General features: G+C 42.3%; 1 protein-coding gene and 1 long non-coding RNA gene across 16 annotated transcripts in view; one reads left to right on the forward strand and one right to left on the reverse strand.

Annotated features, from left to right (window-relative positions):
• The window catches only part of LOC120407677, a 67,684-nt gene extending 53,362 nt beyond the window's left edge, over positions 1-14,322 (forward strand). Inside the window, exon 4 of the long non-coding RNA XR_005600182.1 lies at positions 14,207-14,322. This is a non-coding gene — a long non-coding RNA (uncharacterized LOC120407677). The remainder of the gene's footprint in view (positions 1-14,206) is intronic.
• LINGO2 (leucine rich repeat and Ig domain containing 2) overlaps positions 807-18,271 on the reverse strand; it is a 716,716-nt gene continuing 699,251 nt past the window's right edge. For all 15 annotated transcript variants that reach the window (XM_039543513.1, XM_039543512.1, XM_039543511.1 and 12 more), the window contains one exon: positions 807-4,309. In XM_039543513.1, coding sequence (XP_039399447.1) covers positions 2,453-4,273 — 1,821 coding nt within the window. In that variant the 5' untranslated portion in view covers positions 4,274-4,309 and the 3' untranslated portion in view covers positions 807-2,452. The remainder of the gene's footprint in view (positions 4,310-18,271) is intronic.

The following is an 18,271-nucleotide window of genomic DNA, read 5'->3' on the forward strand; positions in this document are numbered from 1 at the left end:
TTGGATTTGTACCAACCACCTAAACCAGAATTCAGCAGCACTTTTGCTCAAACCGTTGATTTTATTGTCAGAGTTAAATCAGGTCATCACCACTGCAGGGGAAATGGGTTGCTAATGGAGAAATGATAATTACAAGGGAAAGGCAAATGGAAAGGTCTCCAATTGATAATTCAGCCATCTTTTCCCCCTCATTTATTAATTTATTTTACTATCCATATAAACGTGCCATAGTGTTTCAGTGGCTCTGCTGTTTGAGCAGCAAAAATAATCTCTCCGTTACCACGTGTTTATTCAGGGGTCACTTCATTTCATTAAAATTCCATAAAATTTCAAAGGACAAAAGGATTAGTCCCCAGCATATAAACCCCAGTAATCTAACGTGGTGCATAAAAAAAGGGAACACCCCTGTAGTCCTCAACTGCATGAAATGTAGCAATGATTTAAACTGAGATCAGCCACTGAAAAACAACAGGTTGAGATTTTCAACGCAATCTAGGTCCCATTCCCGTATATTTGATCAGGGATCTGCCTGGACAGGGATTTAAACACCTCCCTTTATTGATAGCAACAGAAGAAATGTGTTTAAATCCCATAGCTCTGCTGTGAAAATCTCAGCCAAAGAGCATGGGTAACATTGTCAAAAGCGGCTAAGTCGCTATCAGTCAATCTGATTTATGCTCCAAAGTGTCCATGTCAAATTTTCAAAACGAGACTTAGGCTCCTAAGTCACATAGGCACTTTAGAACAGTTTACCCTAGATTAACTAGAATGGGTATAAAATCAAACACACTGATTATTCTTCTTACTCAAAGTTATTCCAAATAATTTATAAATCATATATAATTGTCAACCAAACATTAAAATAAATTAATCTATGGCTCATATTTATTAGGACATGAAAAGGTGGTTAAACACTACCCTCTCCCACCAAGAGTTGGAAAATACTACTACTCTAAAATATCTTTTTTGATACCAACAGTACAATGAATTGACATTACAGTTCCAGTTCCGAGCCCTTTTTGCATGATCTTTAGAGGAATAAAACAAACACGTATATAAACATAACCAACGTTCCCCTTGCCTTCTCCTCTCCATAAAAACACAGATTGCCCCCTCCTGCTCTGGGCCATTGTCCCCAAAACCCCAAGACAATACAGTTATTAAAATGGCAGATAGAATAGCTGAAGTAATCTGTTAATGGAAATTAGCATTTGTGTTTGTGTGTTATTTATAAATATATGGGATGAGCTTGACAGTGGCTAGAAGTTCATTATAATTGGCAGTACTTTGGCCTTTTGGAGGCTATCATGTTTTAAACATTTCTTTAGTCGCATAATCCTTGTATTATGCATGGATAACCCTGGTTTATTGGCATTGGAGAAGAGTTCATTCCTATCAACAGAGCTTTTGTACATTTTAATTCACTCCCTCAAATACTAAGGTGACCATATTTTCCTAGGAGTACACAGAATGCATTACCTCCTTTCTTTCCCCCCCAGTACACATTAACATTTTAACAATGGCTTGGAAATTAAAACCAAGGGGTGACAAAAACAGATCTCTTTTTTCAAAGTATAATTTATCTCCTTTATATGTCTGCTATGCCTAGTAGGTTGGGTTCTCCTGGGTGAGAACCAGGGCTTTGTTACAGTAAACTGGTCCAGTGTGATATCACAGATATAAAAAATATTCCATTCTGTATCAAAACTAGGCACACGCCTTTTATTTATATGAAGAGAAGATCAACAGAGCAGAACATTTGTGCCCTAAGCTATGCCTCTCTGGTCTTCTACATGAAAACAAAAGTATCTTGTGTTGTCTCATCGGGAACTACAGAGGTCTAATTTGGGGTTTGACTGTAGTTAAGGGGAGGAGTGACATCACACTTGGGTCAGTCTCGGTGGATATCTCAAAGCACAAACTCTCATTCATATTGCTTTAAAATGTACACAGTATATATGTATATTAAAAAAAGATAAGATCAATTTCTTTGTGGTGTTGAACCAACTATAAGGTATGATGCAAGGCTTTAACAAATGAGATCTATAGATACAAATTTCACTGTAGAGTATGTTTTAGACAAATGTGTCTTTTTAAATATGTAAATCCTACACTGTAGGTTTTTTTCCTTTCTTTTTCTTTTTTGTTGTGGTAGAAAATGTTGAACAACTGTCCATGAACATGAGCCAACAGTTCATTACTGAGATCCCCAGAATGCCAATATTTGCAATGCAAACAATTAGTACCGTTTACCAACTATTTGAAAGGCCCTGACACACATGCCTCCAGGTTAGGAGGCTCTACTGTACAACCCCAAATAGTCTTTCCATTTCCACGTAACCATTTGACACAATGACAGCTGCATTAAGCTGCCTCCGCCTAGCAATTCCACATGCCAGGCTTGTTTAATTGGTTATAATGCCACAGGAAAAGCACTGCTAGCAGTATACCATCAAATCATTTTCATATTGAACCTCCGTGGTCCAGCAACCTCTCCTTCAACAACAGCACCATTGTTTTTGCGGGGGACATACTCAAGGTCAATGCTGGTTTTGTGCTTGCCCTTCCCTCGGCTCCACACAAAAAGAAGTAGGAAACAAAATAAAACAACGCCAAGGAATGTGAAACAGCCCATGGCTGTGGACACCAGTATTGTCTTAAGGTCCAGCGAGAAGGTGTTCACATTGGTTCCATTGGAACTGGTGTCATTGGAGTCTGTCATATACATAGGGGTCCTATTGGCGTAAAGGAAACGGTCTGAAGTGAATCCTTTTACCGTAAGGGAGGCTGAGTATGTGTCATTCCCAGCGGCGTTACTTGCAATACAAACGTAGATCCCAGTGTCTTGATCTTGAGCAAATCGGATCTCCAGCATGCCATCTCCCAGCACCGTGGCTCTTCCATTCGATTTAGTTGTGATCAGCCTCCTTCGCGGCGTCACCCAGGAGATGGTAGGTTGAGGATCCCCGTCGGCATTGCACATCAGCTGCACAGTCTGTCCTTCCTCCACTACCAGGTACTGCAGTTTCTTGTCCCGTATCTTGGGCTTCTTGCAGGTGAAGTAAAAGGAAAGGGCGGTGCTGTGAAAGTCTTGGAACAGCTTCTCTCTGACGCTGTCTGGGCCGGCACACATGGGCTGCTGGCTACCAAACTGTAAGGTGGGCTGCCTTTGTAATAGCCAAAGGAGACGGCAATCACACGCCAGGGGGTTGTTGTTAATGCAGAGGATCTCAAGAGTTTTGGGGGAATGGAATACACTCTCTTCTAGCGTTTCTAACAGGTTCTGGGACACATTAAGTACACGCAAGAACCGGACCCCTTGGAAAGCATGTGGTTCAATGGTACGTAACTGGGCCCCCACCATGTGCAGTTCCTGCAGACGCACCAAGTCTGCAAACATGCCTGCCTCAATGGTGCTTATGGGGTTGAAGGAGAGGTTTAGGTGTGTCAGGTACACCAGGTGTTTAAGAGCAGAATAAGGTATTGCAGACAGGTTGGTGTTGGTGACTGAGAGAGAAGTGAGGTTGAGACCATACAGGCTATTGGCAGGCATCATGTCCAGCAAAGGCCAATAGTTGATCTCCAGGTCTTTTAGGCGAAACAATCTCTTAAAGGCATTCACAGGCAAAAGGTTAATGTTGAGATGTCTCAGATGCAGACTGATGAGGTTGTGAAGGTGGGAAAGGGCTTCTGTTGGTACAGCTGTTAGGTTGCATTTCTCCAGGGTGAGCTGCTCCAGGCTAAGCAGTCCGCTGAAGGCCCTGTGGGATATATAAACCAAATCATTGTCCCCAACCTCAAGGGACTTCAGGTTATGCAGATCCTGAAACATGTAGTCCAGCAAAATGACAATCTTGTTTTCACTTATATCAAGCTTTGTTAAGTTTGACAACCCTGTGAATACCCCTAGCGGGACTAGCTTCAGACGGTTTCCTTTCAGTCTCAGAGAGCGCAAGTTGAAAAGATTGTTAAAGGCTCCAGGCTCTACATTGGCAACAATATTGTCGCTGAGGTCTATCTCCTCGAGCAGCGGGTAGGATATGAATTCCTCAGGGTTGACACTCTTCAGCCGGTTCTTGCTTAGATCCAGGATTTTGGTTTCGATAGGGATACCCTCAGGGATGGAGATCAGGCGCCTCCTGTGACAGCTAACAGACTTGTTCTGGGCAGAGCACTCACAGCGGGCTGGGCAGCCTATGGTAGACCCCATGAAAACGAGCAGCACAGCCAGACCTAGGAATGGCTGCCAGAATGATGTGGCCGTGTGAAGCATGACTCCACCGATGTTGTCTACTCCTCGGTCACGAGCCTGGAGGAAGAGGGAAGAAAAGGGAGAGAAGTTAAGTTAGTAGCTAAGTGCTGTTTTAACCAGATTTCTGGCATCCATTTCAGAGCAGGCTCATAGATTTCCATTCAAAACCACAACAAAAGCCATAGCAAATGGAGACAAAAAGAAAACATATTTTCATTACAAGTCAAGGGACATGTCTAAGAATCTGTTCATTTGGCATTCTGCCCCCAAATTTCAGATACATCATGCAGCAGTTTTTCCTACTGGATGCAGTGACTGGGGTATTATTTTTCCCATTTGAGTCTCTGCATGACAGTGCTGCTGCTAAATCAGAGACAAACACACACTCTATGCTAACAGGTCTAGCAATAAAGTGAATCACACTTACAAAATGTATGCAGCATTGGGACTCAGTGATGTGATATTAAAACTTTTATCTTTCTTGTTTCAATATTTTAACTGTGAACCTTAAGTTGCAATCACTTTATTTTGTATCGGAAAGAGAGTTTCCTAGCAAGAGAAGGATTCCTATTAGCATTATTGTATACATTATAGTGCTATACAGATAGAGATTATTGATACACACACACACACTTGGAACTGGTATGCATACACACACCCACACACACCTCTCTAAAGAACTTAGGGAGGGATAGCTCAGTGGTTTAAGCATTAGCCTGCTAAACCCAGGGTTGTGAGTTCAATCCTTGAGAAGGCCATTTAGGGAACTCGGGCAAAAATCTGTCAGGAATGGTACTTGGTCTTGCTGTGAAGGTAGAGGACTGGACTCAATGATTTTTCAAGGACCCTTTCAATTCTATGAGACAGGTATGTCTCCATATTTAAAAAAAAACTGGTACATAATAGACAGATAGATAAATAATACAACCAGTGAATCTCTGATTAGCACTTCAATTAAGAGCAAATCAATTCTTGCTGAAACTTTGCTTTAGCTTCACAAAGAGGTTTTATTTATTTCTAGGCCTCATTGAGATGACAGCTATTGCAAAGGGCATTGTTTATAGAGTACCTTTTTCATTCTTAAATATGTAAATTAATTGTGATGAGGAGAGAGGAGCAGTAGCAAAAAACAAAAAAAGAAAAGAAAAGAAAAGAAAATGGTTTTGCTTTAAATAACACACATTCCAGATAGGGACAATAGATTGCTTGGCAGCCATAGTTTCTATTAGATTTATTTACTCCCACCTGCAGATTAAAATTGAGGGTAGCTTAACAAAGGATGCCTTCTATTACATGTAATTACTATGCCCTGAAGCTGCATTTTAAAAGGGCAGCTACCAAAAACGTGGGTCCTTCTATCAGGTTGGCTACTCAACAGATCATCTCTATGACTTGATTCGTGACTAATAACACTGTCCAGAGCTAGGCACAGGGACAGTGCAAGCTTCCTCTCATAACTCTGTGAGTGCACCTTAGTCTTGACCTGCATGGCCTCCCTATTCCACTCCAGTGCTTCTCCTAGGCAGAGACTGATAACGTACGGCAAATTGTGTGGTGGTTTTATGATGTTGCCTGGGGACTAGGATGAAGAAATAAAAGTACATTTCAACCTTGTCCTGGAAGGACAAACTGCTGAGATTAATTTAGTTTCCCCTTTCAGTAGAAGTCTTGTGAGTAAAGATTACTGGTTATGTCCAACTGTGACAAAGGTTTTCCAAGATAAACTTCACTTCATTAGGAACTAAGTTAAGACTGAAAATCTATCGGCCTCTGTGATTTGGGTCTTTCCACTGAATTCTGATCAAAGGGGCTTTCAGCCACTCTGATCATTACATTTTTAACTCCGTCTGTGAGGTTAGCACTTTCGTATGGATACTTCTGGTGTGCAGGGAATTCATTTCCCATCTTATTCACCTAATGTAGGAAGCATAAAGTAAATAGGTTCAGTGGAAGACAAGAACCCCTGGAGTGCTTATTTTAGTTGGCAAAAGTATGAAATGTTTCTCTGCAGACATCTATGTTACTTGGTAACTAAAACTTCTAAGCAACATAGAAGCTGTTGTTGAGGAGAATAAAAAGTGATAAAAGGATTTCTTCCCCATGCCTGAATCAAGAAAGGGAAGTGGTGTTTGTAATCACTTTTGTGTGTGTGCATACATGTGCATTGGAAGATTTGCGGGCATTAATATGTATGTGTGTGTTTGAGATTCAGAGCTGAGGGTTAAGACGGTGTAAATTATATGTTAGGAAGTTCAGGAGTAAAATTGATTTGATTCACACACCAACAGCTCAGAAGAAAATGTGAATAAAAGCTGAGTGGATAGAATAGAGGGGATACTTTAAACTTCTATCTGCCCAGGCATTTCAACCCCATTCATCACATCTTCTCCCTCCTGTTAGTTATTTTTGTGGAGACTCTCCTCCCTTCCAGCTCCTGTGTGCGTGCAAATGACACCATTTTAGGCCTTGCCTTCATTAGGTAAAAAAGGTGTGCTCTTACCTCATGTAATCTAACCCATGGATAACTAACAGGAGGAAAATCCTACGGAAGATGAGGCAGTTTGTAGTTTTCACATGTGTGTTAGTTGGTTCCAGTAGGCTCCCCCTTAGCGTTTCCCTCAACCTGTTAACATGTGAGAGCACTACAGTTTCTCATCTTCACTAGGATTTTTATCTCGCGTTGGGTACTATGTGTTAGCCAACAGGAGGTAAGAAGACACCCTTTTCCTTAGTATAAATGCACACTTAAAGTTTGGCTTGATTAGGATTTAAAGGGGTGTTTTCAGCTAACATCCCTAGCAGGTTTGTCCCTAGGGTTCAGTTTGATCAGCTAGCACGTGTTAGAAGTGTACGCGGCCGTGCCTACGTTAGACAGTGTGTTAAATAGTAATAATTTGTGGTCAATCTATCTGTTAACACCAACAGTTCTTTCTCTCTTCTCTTTATGTGGGGTCTGGGTTCCTGCTCACCATTCTAGTGAAATGTGAAAAGGTTATAGAATCACAGAAATGAAGGGCTTGAATGGATCTCGAGAAGTGATCAGGCCCAGCCCCCTGCACTGAGGCAGAACCAAGTAAACCTAGACCATAATCTAGTTGTTATAATCTAATAAAAAGAAATGGAAAACAAACAAAAAGTGTGAACCCCAGGAAGGAGTAACAGAAGGTTGTTTTTTGTAATTACTAGTAAGCATTGAATGAATGAATCATACGGGCAGCCCTGAATGTATTAAAGCAACCGTTACAGAAATTTCAGTTTATCATCCAATCACTCCACATCCACTGAAGTTTTCTTTGTATGAATTAATATTATGCATTCAATAAGTTCTCTTCCACAAAATGACTCTTCTGCAGCTGACTATACATTTAATGACAAGTTTCAGAGTAGCAGCTGTGTTAGTCTGTATCCGCAAAAAGAACAGGAGTACTTGTGGCACCTTAGAGACTAACAAATTTATTTCAGCATGAGCTTTCGTGAGCTCATTTCTCTTTACACTTCTGTGATGTTTATTTTATTAAAGACTTTGCACTTAGCTGACAAAGGACTCAGCTTTCAGATATAGTTACCTAACAGGACATCAACATTCCTGAACTGAATACTGAAATTGGCACTTATTTGTCTGCCTGAATGCCAATTTAAGCATCCAAATGCCAGATCTGGATCATCCATATTTGAATTTTGGTCTCTGGTGTTTGTAGTGGTTTTTTTTTTATTATTACAGAATGACACATTTCAGGATATTATTCCTTACTGAAGAGTACAAATTAACAAACTTCCTCTTCTTTCATTTCTCGCTCTCTGACTGTGCCTTTTAAATTCATTGTTGAGAATCAGGTTACTGTTGGCCCATATCCTGTTTCAACATATGACCTTACCCAGGGTTCAGATGACCGATTAACAATTAACAAAGCTTGTTTTAAGTCATTAGTTAATAGTTCTGTTTGATCTCACCCAAAACACTTGAGACCTCTTTTAGCTGGTATTTATTCCAGACCTTTGAAATGCAAATCGCTTGTTCAAAATCCTCCAGCTTTGGCTCTCAATTCTGACTACATGCAAGTGTTTGACCAGAGTGTGAGTATACCAGGGCCGGCTTTGATTCAAATAGTTTCAGTATGGCGCTTGTATTCACGGGCAGCGTGACACTGAAGGACCTGCCGCCAGGAAGGGATTCTCAGGCTTGGCCTAAAGCCGGCCCTGGAGTATACCTGTATTCCTTAAGCCTTTAGAGTGAAAACCAACCCAGTGCAGAAACTTTGCCCAAAATCCTATGTACCACTTAAACTGTGTAAGATTGTTTGGGACTTGCACAGACCCTCTATACTGCAGTGAATTTCACCTTTAAATAGGAATAATTTACCTAGCCTTGATGCCTAATAGGTACTGTGCTGCTGCTTATACTCCTCTTTGACCTGGCTCTATTCTTTGTCCAGTCTGACTCTACATCATTATGCAGTGTCAACATCTACCCAGAGCCAGTAAAAGACTAAAGACCAAATGCAGCCAGTGGTTAAGCAGCCTTGTATCCAAAGCCATGAGTATTTGGTAGTGTTGAACTCAGAGCCAAACAGGCAAATCAGGGATAACTGTGTTATAGGCAGAGCTGGCAGTGTGGCCTATAGTTAAGGTCACCTAACACTTGCTGTTGTAAGTCCCTGTTTTCAGTTGTTTATATGTTTGCTAAACTAACCATCTGGGATGAAATTTTCTGTGCTGGGTGTCTGTCTCAGGCTGAATATTTTTGAATCATTTCAACTAAAATAGATCAGCCATTTCTGAGAATAAGATCAGGGAAAAATACATGGTTTTGCCCATGTTAAGAAGATTCTAACTGTTTTATAGAGAAGCTGTAGCACCTCCATTCTTTGGAGGGAGGACTTGAAATTAGGCAGGGGTGCGTGTTACTGTAATGTCAGGGTGTGCCTTTTGCCATCCCCATAAGGACCTGGCCAAATTATAAGCTTCCAAAACATCTTAGTTAGCACATTCTCAGTAGAAAATTGTTGGAGTTTGGCAGCTAAATTCTCTGAAGATTCTATCTGCACTGAGCATGCTCCACCTCTAGACTGTAGGTGTGAAGCAGGATTTTCCCTGCAATTTGGCCTCCCAGCTGTGGGACCCTGAGCACTGATACAGAGGAAAGTAGAGGTGTAGGGAATGGGGCGGAGGAGAAGGTAAGAGGGGATTGCAGGAGCTGGGGTGGGGATATAGAGGGAGAGTGAGGACAGGAGCAGGTGGCAGGAGAGGACAGCAGCAGAGGTGGTGGGGGCAGGAGCAGATGGGTAATTATGTAATTAAGGACTGTCATAATGCATACACCTAAGAGGGTTGACATAAGATTGCACAGTTCAGACTTTGGAATGCTTGACTTTACAACCTCAACGTTCTTTTGATGTCGGGTTTTTTCAATGTAATGTCTTACATAGTGCACTGGGAAAGGAGAGACCTATCTTTGCTTCCTGCTCTCTCAGGCCCTGAATCAGGAAGGCACTTCAGCAAGTGCTTAATTTTGGCATGTGCTGAAATCCCATTGTCTGGATGACTTCAGCCTGTGCTTGAATGCTGTCCTGAACAGGGATGCTTTCTTGAAATCAGAGTTTCACTGAAGTAAGAGCAGTGACACATGGGTTTCTTTGAGTCATCATTTTTATTCCCCTCTCCCCCATCTTCCTCCATTACTCTTCTTCATTTCTGTAGGGAGTTAAACATATCCTCCTTTCCTGGCTTCACATACATCAGAGCTTTAGAATCAATGATGCTTAAACTAAGGAAGTGGACTGTTATTTCCCATTAGAGCACTTGCTGTCTAAGTAGTAATCAATGTACAATCCAATAATTAATACACAAGAAGCCATATGTGCTTCTATAGCATCTTTCATCCAAGATATCAGAACATTTTACAAACAATTTATTAAGCCTTACAACATCCTCCTGAAGTAGGTGTATGTTAGAGCTGTGTGAATACTGCACAAAACATTTCTCCAGCAATTCATTCAAATTTGGAAAAAAGCTTTGATTCAATTACGTTCACAATCCGGTGTTCATTCTCCACAAACATTTCAGCACAAAAAGTCTGGTAGGCTGAATACCTACAAAAAGCCCAATCTCTAATGTTAAAATGATTAGTACTGTAGTAGCAACACAATTTGAAGATTTGAATAAGGTAGTCACTTTATGGATTATTTAGGGAGGGTAGTTTATGCATAAGGGAAGCAAAGAAGAAAATGCAGAGAAGTTTGTCAGAGAAGTAGACAAATGGGCTTTTAAGCTTGGCGTGCTTGGTAAATTGGAGGGGGACAGGAAGAAACAGAATAAGAGACAGGATTAGAAGCAGAGAGGGGGGACAGAGTCATAAAAGGGCCTCAAAAGTGAAGTAAGATTCAGAGTTTGCTTTGTGCTGATTAATTATCTAAGTCAGTGGTCCCCAACCTTTTTTGTCTGGCAGGTGCCAGACGACGAACCACGGAGGACTGTGGCGGTGGACAAGCATTTGCCGAAATGCCACCGACAAGCGGCGTCATCCAGAGGTGTCGCCGCCGAAATGCTGCCGAATTTCGGTGGCATTTCGGTGGATGCTTGTCTGCCGGCCAGTATGTGGGTGCAATGGCACCTGCGGGCACCACGTTGGGGACCCCTGATCTAAGTCATCCAATAAAGGGACTGGGACAATACCAAGCAATCTACATATTTAACAAACAATGCAAGTTGCAACTACTCCCAGAAATTGTTTGCAGGCAAAGAATTATGGGCTGAAGAAATACTGCATATCCAATGTATGTGAGAATTTCACAATCTGTTCACAGACAATTCAGGAACAGATAAAAAAAGTGAAATTCATCCACATGATTCACTTGGCTATGTCCCAGTTCAGGGCAACTCCACCTGTATTCTCCCTCCATGGTTCATCAAAGACACCCACCTCCAGGGCCAGCTTTAGGAACTGTGGGGCTCGATTAGAATACCCAGGGGCGGTCCGTGTCTTCAGCGGCACTTTGGCAGCGGAGGGTCCTTCACTTGCTCCGGACCCCCTGCCGCCGAAGTGCCGCTGAAGACTCGGATTGCCGCCGGGTATGTAAAAAAAAATTAAAAAATTAAAAAGGCGCCTAAGGTGCAGGGGCCTCTTAGGCGCGGGGCCTGATTCTGGGGAATTGGAAGAATCGGCCTAAAGCCAGCCCTGCCCAGCTCCTCACTGTCACCTCTCTTAGATAGAGACCCACGTCTCTCTTCCTCCTAACCAGGGTTTGTCCAGATTGCAGTTTCCCTGCCCGCTCTGTGTTACTCACAGCAAGCTAGACTGCCTAAACAGGCCAGCATGTCTGCGTTGCTGTCATAAACAGATAGTTAAGGGTTAAGGTCTCTTTTACCTGTAAAGGGTTAAGAAGCTCAGTAAACCTGGCTGACACCTGACCAGAGGACCAATAAGGGAACACGATACTATCAAATCTTGGTGGAGGGAAGTCTTTGTTTTGTGCTCTTTGTTTTGGGGGTTGTTCACTCTTGGGACTAAGAGGAACCAGACGTCAATCCAGGCCAGGGCCGGCTCCAGACCCCAGCGCACCAAGTGCGTGCTTGGGGCGGCATGCCACGGGGGACGCTCTGCCGGTCGCCGGGAGGGCGGCAGGCGGCTCCGGCGGACCTCCCGCAGGTGTGCCTGCGGAGGGTCCGCTGGTCCCGCGGCTTCGGTGGAGCATCCGCAGGCGTGCCTGCGAGAGGTCCACCAGAGCCACGGGACCGGCAACCAGCAGAGTGCCCCCGTGGCGTGCCGCTGTGCTTGGGGCGGCGAAATCGCTAGAGCCGCCCTGATCCAGGCTCTCCAAATCTTTCTGAATCAGTCTCTCATGTTTCAAACTTGTAAGTAGCACAGGCAAGGCGTTAGTCTTATGTTTGTTTTCTCAACCTGTAAATATTCCTTTTTGCTGAGAGGATTTTACCTCTGTTTGCTGTAACTTTGAACCTAAGGCTAGAGGGGTTTTCTCTGGGCTATATAAATCTAAGTACCCTGTAAAATATTTTCCATCCTGATTTTACAGAGATGATTTTTACCTTTCTTTCTCTTTAATTAAAAGTTTTCTTTTTAAGAACCTGATTGATTTTTTTTTCATTCTTGTTTTAAGATCCCAGGGAATTGGGTCTGAACTCACCAGGAGTTGGAGGGGAGAATGGTTAATTTCTCCTTGTGTTAAGATCCAAGGGGTTGGATCGGTATCACCAGGGACTTGGTGGAAAAGCCTCAAGGCTATCCAGGGAGGGGAAAGTTTTGGGGGGACAGGGAGTGTGCCAGACACTGGAATTCTGGCTGGTGGCAGTGTTACCGGATCTAAGCTTGTAATTAAGCTTAGAAGTGTCCATGCAGGTCCCCATATCTATACCCTAAAGTTCAGAGTTGGGGAGAAACCTTGACAGTTGCTTTCTCTTCAGAGGCTATGAACAGCATACTGGCCCGCAGTTATACGTTACCACATAGCTCTTTATAAGCAAGGTGAAAGCATTACAGAGAAAACATTAAAAACAATAAAAGAACCTACACACATGCTAAAAAGCTTACCAGAGGTCACCCCAGCTCCAGCCTCAGGCTCTGGTCGGTGTCAGTCCTTCTAAACCCACAACTGGGTTTCCCCGTGGCTACAAGTTCATAACGGTCTCAGAGTAAGAACCAGAACCACCATGACTAGTTCAATCTTTCCTTTATACAGCATGGGCTTTTGATCATAGGCTCATGTAACAGGTGATCAGCAAACAGGTAATCCTCAGGGCATAGCTTCAAAAGATTGGGTTTTTGCATAACCAGAAATGAGGAAGTAGATAGTCCTCCAGGAAAACCACTTGGACACTTTTTGTTCCAAAAGTCCATTCTTGTCTGGCACGTTGTTCAATATAGACCTTTGAATCCCCAGGTCTCCCATCTGTCACATCTCCCCCCTTCAAAAGGTTCCATGCAATTCCAGCCCACAGTAATACATAAACCATTCATTTAATACAATGGATCCCAAAGATACTTAAACATCATTCAATAAGGCCTCCCAAGGATATGGCAAGAAATTGTCAAGATGTGAAAAAATTATCTAAGTTTTATCTACATTTTACATAATGGGGAATGCAGGCAGAGAGGTGAAAAGTGTACTCTGAGGTCACAGGACAAGTGAGTGGCAGCATCAAGAACAGAATTTAAATCTCTTGGCTCAGATAGATAATACTTATAACTAAGGCTGCGAGTCTGTCACGGAGGTCATGGATTCCGTGTCTTTCTATGACCCCCGTGACATGTGTAGTGGCTGGTGCTGGCTCAGGGGCTGCCCAAGCTGGGTAGCCCCTGGGCCAGCAGCAGCAGTTTGGGTGTGTGGGAGGAGGCTAGGGGCAGGGGATTGCGGAGTGGAGGGGAGTGCTTACCTGGGGTGGTGGGCTCCCTGGCTCCCTCTGGCATGCCCCCCTGCAGCTCCTAGGTGGAGAGGGGATGGGGGGGGCTCTGTGCCACATGCTGCCTGCAGGCCCCTCCCCACAGCTCCCATTGGCTGTGGTTCCTGGCCAATGGGAGCTGTGGGAGCTGGCACTTGTGGTGGGAGCAGCGGAGCCCCTGCCTCAGATGTCTAGGAGCTGCAGGGACATGGAGCTGAGTAGAAATCCCCTGCCAGCCTTGCCTACAACCTCCCCAATATCAGGGGAGGTCCTGGGCCACATCCCCCAGCACCCGTGGTGCCCGCGCACCGCACCTCCCCCAAAGCGCCTCACCCAAGTTTTAGTCAGGGTGGGTATTTTTAGTAAAAGTCAGGTACAGATCACGAGCCAGTGAATTTTTGTTTACAACCCGTGACCTGTCCATGACTTTTACTAAAAATACCCGTGACTAAAACGTAGCCTTACTTATAACAGGAGATTAAGCATTGTGAAAAATTAAAGTCCACCAAAGACTAAACATTGATAATGATGCTTATAAGTTTTTAACATTATTTATTTCAGATGATTTATTTTGGGGAAAACCTTTATTGAAGAGGTGTCCTCATCTTGACTTGAACACCACCAGGCTTGACCATAAGACCATTTGCTTCTGTCTCATGTTTCAATTAAAATTACACACAAGAGCTAAGAGTCCTTTCATTTTTCTTTCAGTATATATGTATCAGTTATTATTACTTTAGGAAGCATAGCTGGTATCACCAGGAGGCTGAATATGGGATTGTGTGTATTATGTTCTCTCATAGCCTCACTAATTAACACCATTTGAGTAAATTACCTCAGAAACCAGACCAGTAGGAGGGCTGAGCACTCTGATTAAAATAAGGGAAGGTTGGCTTTCTGTCATCAGATCTACGTAAAAAATAAAAATAAAAAGTGAAAAATTCTCTTCCTCCATCAAAGAGGTGGTCCCTCTTCCAGAACATATTAGGCATAGGAAAACTTGCATTAATACATGCAATAAACAGAGGACTATATTCTCCAGAGAATTTGAATTTTGATATTTGGCATCATCTTAGGGAAGTCAGCAAAGTGGGTGGATCTCTCTAGGGAAGATACTCTTGGTACTTGAGTTGCTGAAGAGGTCTGCTGCTGCAATGTGCATCAGCTGCAGATTTTTCAGAGTTAATGCTTTTGAGGTTAATTGAATCACATTGCAATATTCCAGTTGGGCGGTGACAAATGTGTGTATAATAGAGTCTAGGTCATCAGCAGAAAGCATGGGATGCAGATTCCTTTGTGAATGACCGAATATGTTTCTTCCATATGAAGGATCTGTGAGTAGTCAAGAAATACCCCCACAAGCTGTGGGCTGTCTCCACACCTTGTGGATGTATGGTTTTGACTAGTAGAGACAGCACTGTTTTGACCACCTTGTCAAAGTGTTTTCCTCTGCTAACCACCATAACCTCCATCTTGTGGTGTTGAACACCAACCAGCTCTTCCTTATCCAGACACTGGGATAACTGGGTGACAGTAATGTAGTTGTCGGTTGTGAACAACACAGTGATATGCCATTGGCATACTGCTGGCAACCGAGAACACTTTTCCCAGCAGCTGTGTGTAAATATTGAATAGGCCAGGGAAAAGACTATGATACTCCACAGGGGATGGGTCTGGTGGTAGATATCTAAGTGTCCATCACTACCCTATGAGCCCTCGAGGAAGGATTCTATTTCCATGCCCTGGATTCCTGCCATCTCCTTCTTCAGATAGGATAGCCGTATCCCATGACCAATCATCAAGTGCAGAGAGGTCTGAATGTATAAATATGGATGTTTGCCCTTTAACTTGGGAAAACAAGAGATTGACCATTTGCATCACTAATGCTGTTTCTATTCCAAATGCCAGCTGGAGGGTCTGGTCTGAGGATAATCTAGGCAATTGGCTGTCAACAGATGTGTTTGCATCAGTGAGCTAATGTTTTCAGAAACTTTTAACCCAAATATGCCTGTAGGAAAATACATGCACATTAGGAGGGTGTCACTACCCTACTTGGGTGCATTAGTGGACTAGGACTACATATACTGTAAAGTTTATAACCATCACAGCTTGCAAACTGCTAAAAACTAAAACCTAAATTATACTATGGAGGGCAATTTTAGTTCAGGGCACGGGACATTTCGGCAAATTAAAAATTACCTATAGTGCTAAGGAAAGAATTTGAACAGTAATGAAAGCATCTCAGTATTGAACGTTTAGCAGAATGGGAGTGAGAAGGTGGATACACCTAGTGCAACTGGTAACACATGCATATGGACAATTGAATTACATGGAGAATAAAAGAAAAAAACAACAAACAATCCCATCAGTTGTGTGGGCTTCCCCCCGCCTGGACAAGCATGTTAGCAGCTGTTCTGTTTGTAACTTGTGCAGAAATCCTGTCAGTCAAGGCAAAGAATATACTCACCAGGGACTCTCTTTCTTTGAACTGTCACATGCAGAGCCTACTGAGTGTGGCATAGGAGAAAGCTGTTGAGCTTCTGTTGGGTGCTGTTTGCATACTGCTAGCGGGATTAGAGGGTATGGGAAAGACGACATTGGATCTGTTTGCTGTTCAATACACTAAGGACCAGTACAATATAGTACATTTCTTAGTCCTCGTCAGAGTTTCCAAAAGTTCTCTGGCCCCAGAATTATGGGCCATATTCTCTGTTAGCATAACTCTATTAAACCCAATGGTGTTAGGACAGCAGAGAATTGTGACCTATATGACGGGGATGGCAGAGAGGGATGAAACAATACTTTAGCTCATCAGTCACCACCTAATAGTTTTGGCAGAAAGAGATCAGGTAATCCAAACACAATTAAAGCCACTTAATGACTCAGATGGGAAACAAAGCCATCATCGAGGTGGCTGCAGAAAACTGGTACCTCCTGCATTAAAAAAAAAAAAAAGTCTCACCATCGCATGTACGCACAGAAGACTGAAAATGGTGCTGCCCTGGGGATTCCTTGTTAGCTAAAGGGGTTCCTAAAATATATTTAGATTCAAAAGCAGCCTACAGAAGGGTCAGGTCAGGAAATATATAAATTACAACTGATCTGTTGTCTGGTGCCCTAGACAAATTCTGTTCTCAGTTACTTCAATTTTATGTTGATCTAACTCTAGGGCCTCCAACAGTTACTCAAGTACTGGTGTAAATGACAACATAATTTGGCCCACACTGTACAGTTATATATATACAGTTATATATATATATATATATATATATATATATATATATATATATATATATATATATATATATATATATCTTTCAGAGTGGCGGGTACAGAAATATGCCCACCAGTAAGAAGGATTCATGGAGAACATGCATTTTTTTCATTCCAGTGACATCAGACCTAGTACCCAAGGCACTCTTTGCAGAAGGCAGTCAGTCTGCTCTTTGAATTAATGTATGTTTTCTAAATGTCATTTAATCATTAATAAAGGATAAATGATACATTCACTGTGTTCTAGGCATGCTCATTTTTCTAGTAATTGACATCAAAACAGTGATTAAAGAGTCATCGCTTCCTTCATTGTGTTTAATTGTCTGTCTTACTGTGCTAGTCTTCACTATGTATGGATTTTTGGTGTTGTTTTAAAAGGTCAAGTGAGAACTTCATTTTTTTTAATTTTTATTTTATTGGGTATTCTGGGTCTCTGGATACTGCAGCTGCTTGTTAGATAAATATGTACAGGAGTCCTTTTGCAGGAGGTTCTCTCTTCAAAGGTCACGTACGTGTACCTGCATGCTCTCACTAAAGTCAATAGATCCTATGGGTGTTCAACTCCTGATAATGATGATGCCCTTGTAGTGTACTGTAGATGCTGTAACAACTGCACATCCGACCTCCACTAACATCCATTTTGATCTCATCCCTATAACCCACTGGCTCCTTGGAAGCCTAGAACAGACCTCTAACAAAATAGAGGCTATCGTTTTAAGCCTTGACAAGTCAACCCGTTACATTTCAACCAAAGTGCTACATTTGACTCCCTGGAACAGATTTGTAGCTAGTGTAAATTGGCATCGCTACATGGACTGTGTGTTTGGGGAGAAGGGGTGGAATTGACCAGGCTGGAAAACAGAAGGGGAAAATTTCAATGTTTTGCTGAAAAACTGAAAAAAAGTCAAAATTTTCCACAGAAAGGAGGAGCTTTCTGTGAAAATTATTGTAGCTGAAAACCCCATTTTCTGTCCAAAAAAAAAAAAAAGTTTTGATGGAAAATTTTCAATCAGCCTCTCCCTCTCTCTCACACACACACACACAGAATTCTTGAAAAGAAAGGGCAAACTCTGTTTATTCGATTTGTGTTAACCCTATCCCAGAATCAGCACAAGTATCCATTCCCTAAATAAAATGTAAGCTAAAATGTGCTTCTGTATTGGTGGAGTGCTTTTATATGGCCTAATTTAAAAAAAAATAAAAATAGAAGATTTGGTTCTATATGGTTACTTCCATCCATAATGATGTCTCAATTATATTCCCAATTAAAAACTGATTAATATCAAAGACAAAAAACACTACAAACTCAGATGAGAATATGTCATTTGGGATCCTAAAGTTAAGGTGGCACCA

Source organism: Mauremys reevesii, linkage group 6 (genome assembly GCF_016161935.1).
Source record: "Mauremys reevesii isolate NIE-2019 linkage group 6, ASM1616193v1, whole genome shotgun sequence".
Taxonomy (NCBI): Eukaryota; Metazoa; Chordata; order Testudines; family Geoemydidae; genus Mauremys; species Mauremys reevesii.